The sequence below is a fragment of the Falco peregrinus genome, chromosome 8, assembly GCF_023634155.1.
Source record: "Falco peregrinus isolate bFalPer1 chromosome 8, bFalPer1.pri, whole genome shotgun sequence".
Taxonomy (NCBI): domain Eukaryota; kingdom Metazoa; phylum Chordata; class Aves; order Falconiformes; family Falconidae; genus Falco; species Falco peregrinus.
The window spans coordinates 64,088,687-64,096,665 of NC_073728.1; the positions used below are offsets into that span (position 1 = coordinate 64,088,687).

The 7,979-nt window shown below is 53.0% G+C and overlaps 1 protein-coding gene across 1 annotated transcript; it reads left to right on the forward strand.

Moving 5' to 3' along the window:
- Positions 1 to 2,660: 2,660 nt before the first annotated feature.
- On the forward strand, positions 2,661 to 7,906 carry LOC101920907 (interleukin-4). The gene is made up of 4 exons (XM_005242811.3): positions 2,661 to 4,400; positions 4,660 to 4,707; positions 6,082 to 6,213; positions 6,445 to 7,906. Exons 1-4 carry the CDS (start codon positions 4,266 to 4,268, stop codon positions 6,535 to 6,537), a joined length of 408 nt encoding a protein of 135 aa, XP_005242868.1. The 5' UTR covers positions 2,661 to 4,265; the 3' UTR covers positions 6,538 to 7,906.
- The last annotated feature ends 73 nt before the right edge of the window (positions 7,907 to 7,979 follow it).

Genomic DNA, 7,979 nt, shown 5'->3' on the forward strand with positions numbered 1-7,979 from the left:
ATGATGCATTTTTTGCTAATGAGTTACTACAGCAGCTCAGGGCTCGGAGCCGGGGAAGTGCAGCATCCGAGAGCGGCAGCCGGGAGGGGAAGCAGCGGAGGGAGTGGGACAGAACCATGCGCGTAACCTCTAACGCGTCTTCTCTTGTCGGTGGGCTTTTAAGTTATTAATAGTGAAGATCAGGAAAGTCTGTAGGATAACTTTGGATCTAATGGGTGCTCATTGGCATCATACTTCTGGAGTTTATTTATTATTATTCTATTTTATTTAAATAATTTATTTTTATACTGCATAATCTAAAGATTCAAGACCAAAAAGTCTTAGCTGTTGAAAGATTTTCTTTGCGTGGGACCCAAAACAAAAAGGAAAAGCCAGTATTCAGGTATTTTAAGTTATAGAAGAGTAGTTCTGTGGAATACAGTCATATTTAAAATACTGCTACCTCGTTTTTAGGGAACTATTACTTCCTAATTGCTTTTCCATGACAATGAATGTGTGCCGATTCATAATTTATTGTTCTTCCCTCTATTTAAAATATTTGTATTACAACAGAGTTAATATATTCAAATTACCATGTATTTAGATGTCTTCATTTTATTTTATTTTTTCATTTCAACTTTGCACTGATGTTATAGAAGTGTCTCAGGGCTTAAGCAATAAACTACTGAGCAACGAGCTCTTGGTACCGATGGTTTACGCAGTTTATTCTTCTTACCTTCAGCAGTTAATGAGGAGCATCGGGGGTGCTGCCTCCTTGGTCAGTCGCACAGGGGACCGGGGGGTGGGGGAGGCCAGCATTTCTGGGACAATATACAGCAAATCTGCCCAATCTGCCATTGAGAGCAAGCTGTCAAGAAAGTAAAAGACACCAATGAACCTTCTGGGCTTGCAGAAATTGTAGGAAAACACAGAACAAAAGGAGTGGCTGGAGGAGCAGGGATGCGAGTCCTTGGCTGGGAAGAGCGTCTTGTGCATGGGGAAGGGGCACGTGGCTCATCCCATGCTGAAGGGGAGTATGTTGGGGTGCAGCGTGAGGTCTGGGGGGGGCAGCAGGGCTGAAACAGGCAGCAAAGCGGTGCCAGACGCCGGGGAAAGCGTCCTCAGCTGATGGGCGAGGGAAGGGACAGGGCTGGCGCACGGGACTAGAGCCTGCTTGGGTGCTAGAGCGGCCAGTACATGGACAGGAAACAAATAGGCAAAATGGCTGTTGGAAATTGTTACAAATGCAGGAGACTGCTATGAACATGTGTGACAGGGTGTTAACTGCACCCTTGGAGCTGCTCTGGATAAACCCCAGCACCAGATGTGGCAGGCAACAGACATGCAAGAAAACAGCAGAACACCCCCGCCGCTGCCAGCCGAAGCTTACCTGGGGCAGCGCATGATGCCCAGCAAACCCTCATGCCCTTTTCCCCGTGGCTGTCCTGGAAGCACTCCGGTTTGTGCTGAAGAAAAAGGGGGAAAGTCGAGCCAGTGCCCGTGGCGATGGAGCCCTGGGCTCGGTGGCTGCAGGAAAGCTGGCGCTGGGAACCCAGGCAGGATCTTCGTGTGATGGAGATGCTTCCAACCACGGAGCGTGAGGGGGAGAAAAACTGAGGATAGGTTTCTGAATCAAGCACCTTTGATAGGGAGAATGGCAGCAGGCTCATCCCCAGGATGACGGCTGGGATGAAGCACAGCGGGGGCTCCAGGAACAGGCAGTGACGAGGACCGTGCTGGGGCCGGAGACGCCCCTCCAGCAGGCGATGGGGCCACCACTGCCACCAGCCGCAGCCCACCCTCGGGAAAAGGACATGGGAATTTTGTCCTTCACTGGTGCAGCAGGCTGGCCCTGGCCAGGGCCAGGCCCCCCCAAGCTGCCCCATCACCCCCTCCCCAGGAAAAGGCAGCAAGAGGTGGGGTAGCGATCGCTCCCCAGTGCCCGCCACAACACAGTGAGCTTGGCCAGGGGAAATTAATTGCGTTAATTACCGATGGAACCAGAGTGGCATAATGAGAAACCAACCTGAATCTTAGACACGGCCCCCCCCACCAGGGCCCATGGGAGACAGCCACCCATGGCCCACCCCGGTGGGGACCCCCTGGCTGCAGCCCCCCACAGCCCACCGTGCCCCAATGCCTTACCCCCTGGACCTGCAAACACGGTGTCCCGCAGGCCTGCAAACATGTTATCCCACTTATCCCGTACACCCTGAAACACCTTATCCCACGGACCCTGAAATACCTGATCCCAAGTTCCCATGTACCTTTAAACGCGTTATCCCACATGTCATCCCACAGACCCTTAAACCCGTTATCCCATGGACCATCAAACCCTTTATCCCACATTATTCCATGCACCTTGAAACACGTTATCCCACATGTTATCCCACACACCCTTAAACCTGTCATCTCACATAATCTTAAACCTGTTATCCCATGAACCATCAAACCTGTTATCCCATGGACCCTCAGACATTGTCCCACATTCCCATGTACCCTTAAGCACGTTATCCCAAACACCCTTAAACACATTGTCCCGCGTACCCTGAAACCCATTATGACACGGACCCTTACACGTTATCCCCCATACCCCCAGTCCCGTTACCCCCCCGACCCCCAGCCCTGCTGCCCCCGCGGCTGCAGGGCTCGGCTGTGGCCAGCGCTGGCCCTGGCTGGCATCGGCTCACGGGACGTGGGGCAGCTTCTGGCCACCCCTCGGTACCAAACCTGGCCATGCGAACCCAGTACAGGTGACTTCCCCAACACACAGTGATGCACTTTTCCACCATGATTCAGCCCCAGTAGCTCAAAGGTTACATTTTTCTGTTAATTTAGCATTTTCTGTTCATTTACTCCAGGTTTTACAGCTTTCCACCACAATACCTGCAGAAACCACTGTGTCTGCAGGATGGGGCTGCCACCTCCATCCCCTTCTCCAGCATCACTTTCTGGCAGGGAGACTCCCACCACCACCCATCCCAGGGCAGCACGGCAGCTCCCGGCTTCCCGGCAAGGTGCCTGGCCCCAGAGCCATCGCCCGCAGCAGCTGCCACCACAGCACCGTCCCGCACCAGAGCGCGCTCCCTTATCTGCTCTGCATCGAGTACGGTGCGGGTAGGAAACAGCGCAGCACTCCGCTGGCAAATCCCTCACAAAGGTCTTTCTGAGTCAGTGGCACTAACTTCATCTGGGGCATTTCATAATTAGACAAACAGAATTACTCTCAGTCTGGCTGCTCCTGGATTCATTGAACACTCACAAACTCTTATCAAGCATCTGATGGCAAGTTGCTATTTGAGTTAGAAAAATACCTATTAGTTATTACAAAACTCCAAAGTTTCCCAGCTCGGCTCATTTCTCAGTGTGATTTCCTGCGGCAGCCGGGGCGGGGGTGCCAGCAGAGCCCAGTGCCCGGCCGCTGCTCAGGCTGCTCCCGCGGGATGGCCAGGGCAGCCCCCAGGCGCTGAGCTACCGGCTGCTGCGGAGTCGCAAACCCCTGTTTTCCCATGCGAGTGCCAGCGCTAGCAGCACCAACGCCGCAGGATTGCCCCGCGCCAGCAGCCTGGCCTTCCCCCACATCCCTGCAGGTGCCACGGGCCCGAGTGTGTTGTTCCGGGGGTCCCGTGTGGCCCCCAGCTCTCCGTAACCCCCCGGTGCCGAGAGGCGGTGATGCCCTGCTCCAGCCCAGGAGGTTTTGTCCCCGCAGGCTCCAGGCAGGGCTGTGCTGTGCTTTCTGGCTGTCCCCGGCGCAAGTTAAGATAACCATAGACAGAAAATAATATGCAGATGGAAGATGCTTTGCATGATTTGGAGATAGTCAAATGATACACGAGATGGAAGAACTTGCAGGATACAGAAAAAAAAGCGCAAAGCTCCGTTATCTGAGCGTGGTCAGAGCCGTGGTCTCCCCCGTTTGGCCACTTTCAACTTGGGGCATAGAGAAAGTCCTGGAATACGGAGAAATGCAGAATCCCCAAACCAGGCAGTTTACATACTTTTGTACGTGACCTGACTTCTAACTGTTATCTTACGGTGGAAATTTCCTATGTTGAAACGTAATGCGAGATCAGAAGAAAGCCTTGACTTTTATAAAAAATACCTGTTGTCCTAATTGGATAGGAGCAACTTTGGAAAGTGCAGATAAGGGAAAAATAAGTTTTTCCTATAGGTTCAGCAATTTTACAGCCATAAATTGAGATGTTTCTTCCAGAAAAGCACACACAGGTATAGATCACCAAAATATCCAGAAACTGTGAGCTGAGGGGGTTCAGCCCGAACAGGCCATGATCATCCCGGTCCCAGTCCTGCTCATCTTGCTGGCGCTGCCAGCCTGCCAGGGCCACGTGGCTGCTCGGCTGCAGACCTCCATCTTTCTGAAGGAGAGCATCAGGCTGCTGAACGAGCTCCTGAAGACAAAGGTAGGGCTCGCTCACATGGCTCAGCCTCTACTCACTGATGGGAGGGAGAGATTGTTTCGCTGGGCTCAGCGAGAGCAATGCTGAGTCAAAGAAAGGTGCTGAGCAGGCAGGGCTGAGGCAGAGCGTGGGGCTCACGGTGCTCCCAGGGGGCCGAGAGCAGGCAGGCAGAGGGATGGGTGCGGGTCTGCATGTGTCAGGATGGATCCGCATTAGCGTTTTCTCTAGCTTGATTACCCCTCTCCTTTGTGTCTTGATAAAGGTTTCCTGTGACAACATAAACATGACAAATATTTTCGCAGGCGATAAGGTAAGAGAAAAATTAACTTGTCCTTGTTCAAAAATAATCACATGGCCACGACGGGTGCTGGGAGAGGATGCTGGGGGCCAGGGGAGAGCGCAGGGCAGCAAGGAGGCAGGCGTGAAGCCCCGGCAGTCCTGCCCGTCCCTGTGCAGCACAGCATGAGGGCCCGAGCAGCGACGCCGGACTGGTCCTTGCTGCTGCCACTGCCCAGCATGGGTGCCCTCACCTTCCCGCACCCATCTCCACCTCCAGCCAAAGCAGCATCGGCTGGTCCTGGCCACCCTGGAGGGAAGGGGGAGGCAGAGGGGCAGGCGGGAATGGGCAGCCTGTGTCCTCAGCAGCACACGGAGGTTCAAGCTTTTCAGAAAGGAAGAGAGGAACTTCTTCCCTTGCCTTGGAGTGGTGTGTCACCACCCCACAGACACCCACACGTGCCTATCACACAGCATCTCAAGCTCTGGTTAGACATACTATCCCTCTTTAGCCCCTTATCTGGGGGAAGGCTCTTCAGTTAGCAGAAGATTTAATAGCAGATAATAAAGCCTATTTCTGGTCTGAAAATTGCTGCCTAAGCCAAGCTCCCCGGCACCAGAGTTCCTGTTTTCACAGAAAGCCGATGCCCTCACCTCGTTCTGCACTGGTGGGTGGCAGCCAAGGGATGCAGCAGCCTCCCTCAGGGGACCGGGGCTGAACATCCCCTCAGGGGGTCCCCGCACCCTTCCTGCCACAGGGACCAGCCCTGGGAGTGAGAAATGCTGCACAACCCAACGCCCGCAGACCTGGCCATGCTCACGGGGACTGTCGCTTATTTGCTGGTGCTATTTGGGTGAAAGCAGAGATCTGAGCAGGCAGCGCTCACAGCAAGGTGGCATCAGGACCATCCCCCAGGGAAGACAGCAAACAGTTTTTCCATTACTGCCAGCACTTGTTAGCTCCTCATCTTCCACGTGTCTCTGCAATGGGACTTTAATCAAAGCACCTGACAGAGGCAACCTCTTCCCAGGGGCTTCTGTTAATCCTCTAGAGCCTCTGCCCACCCAGACCAGCCTTGTCCCCAGGGAGCCCTGCAGGGAGCAGCTCCCCGAGCACAGGGTCCAGCGTTCACACCTCCAAGAGGAACCTGGTGCTGTAAGCGTGTGGGTGCTCACCGCCGTGCCAGGCTCTGCCACAACCTCTCGCCAGCGGCCAAGGGCCCCCTCTGGGACAGGAACAGACCCGTGCACACACACCTGCAGCCAGGAAGCCTTGACTTCTCCAGCTGTACTTTCCGCCTGCCCTTTAGAACAGAAATGTATTATTTGTGCTGTTTTAATCTGCTGCTAACAAAGCTATGACTGTACAAAAAGGGTTTCTAAAATAACCATGTGTGTCTTTTTCCAGGAATACGATGACATGGAGACCTTATGCAAAGCCACCACAGTAGCCTGGGAGGGCCGGAGCTGCCACAGGCACCTGGAGGGCATTTACCTCAACTTGCTCAGTCTGGTCCAAAGGAAGAGCCCAGCCCACAAGGTAAAGTGATGCCACCCCCTCACCGCCCCCATGCTCAGCCCTCACAGCACGAACTGCGCTGGCTGTACAGCCCCTGGCCTTCGAGCTTTCTGCACATCCAGCTCCTCCCTCGGTCACCATTTTTGCTTTCACCCAGTCCTCTCCCGCACCACCACTAGCAACCAAGATGATGCTGCAGAACCAGATCCCTCCCCCAGCAAACACCCTCATGGCCCTTTTTTCCTGTTACAGGCACCATGTCCCGTGGCAGCCGGCAACACTACCTCCCTGAATGACTTCCTAGTGGACTTACGCAGAGTCCTCCAACGACTAGTAAAAGACTAGGGTTTGAAGTGAAAAAAGAGTTTTGGTTTATGGTTTTTTTTAAACTACAATGACACTGTATTTTTCAAAGATTATTTATAATAATTCTTTAAATAAATGTAATTTTGGACTAAATTTGCTGGCAGTGCTTAAGACTTACTCAGGCAGAAACTGGAGCACACAGGAGTACGTTTGAAAGCTTGAAGGCATGAGCTGGAATGTGGGCCACTGGGCTGCAGGACCCTGCTGGCAGCACCTTTGAGCTGTGGAGACCCCAGCTCCTGGAGAGACCCCTCAGCCCTCTCCCACTAGCCCCAACAGAAATGCCCAGGGGCCCCACGAGGCAGCCGTGGCTAGGAAAGAGGACCAAGGCTGGCCCCAAAGCAATGGGGACTAGGCGGATGCCACAGGGGGAAGCGATAGAGCAGCAAAGAAAGGATGGGTATTTTCTATCCACGTTGGCAAGGGGTGAATTTGTGACCCGACAGAAAGCAGGGCACAGAGCGGCAGAGCTGACTCCAGAGAGCTGAGCAGTGACAGGTTCCTGGATGGAACCGGGGCTTTAAAAAAATGAGGGAGCTTAAAACCATAAAGTCAAAAGTAATCTTTGTTACTTTGCCATATAAGTTGCAAGAAATACATGGGAGTACAGTGAACAGAGTCCAGAGTCTACTGGCACAAGGGTGGTGCCGGCAAGAGTTGCCAAAACAAAGAATTTCTCCTGCCGCGAGGTTAAGGCTCACACCAACACAAGGAAAGCAGGTGTACTGCAGGGGCAGGAGCCCAGAAGCCAGAGGGAGAAGACAGGCCACAAAGAGGGCCTTGCTTCTGACACTGAACTCCAACGTACGTGCTGGAGCTGCAAAGAGACATCAAGTCTGTAGCTAAGCAAGCCCTTAGTTCTCCCTTCACTTTATAGCCTGTATTTATAACTATACATTTATATATATGGCATAGCCTTTTGCAGCCCAGGAGTAAAGAAGCTCCAGCAGCAACAGTAGTGAAATAAACAGCAACAGGGAAGCAAAACCACACTGTTGAAGGGATGACTCTAGCATGTGACCAACCTGGGTGGTGGTTAAAGTCTCTCTAGCAACAGGGAACTGAAGTCTTGCAGGTATTTAGGTATTACCATTTTGCAACTTATTCTGGCATGGTGTGGGAGAGCACTATGGAAAGTCCCAGGACTGTGCAGGGTTTGGTTCGTGCATCAGCTGAGTCACAGTACTCAAGGGAGCTGCAGAGTTAGCAGACCACAAAAAACTTGTGAAACACCCTCTTCCTTCTGCCCTGTCTACCTCTTCCACAAGAGCTTGCTGCCCAACAACTCAGGGCTTGGCAGTGAGGATCCCCACGCACCCCAGACTCACTTCTCTAACTTCTCCAGCAAGTACTGCACATCACAGAACTGCACAGACTGTTTTAGCTACCCTTCCTGACACAGCTTCGACTCGTTGGGTTAG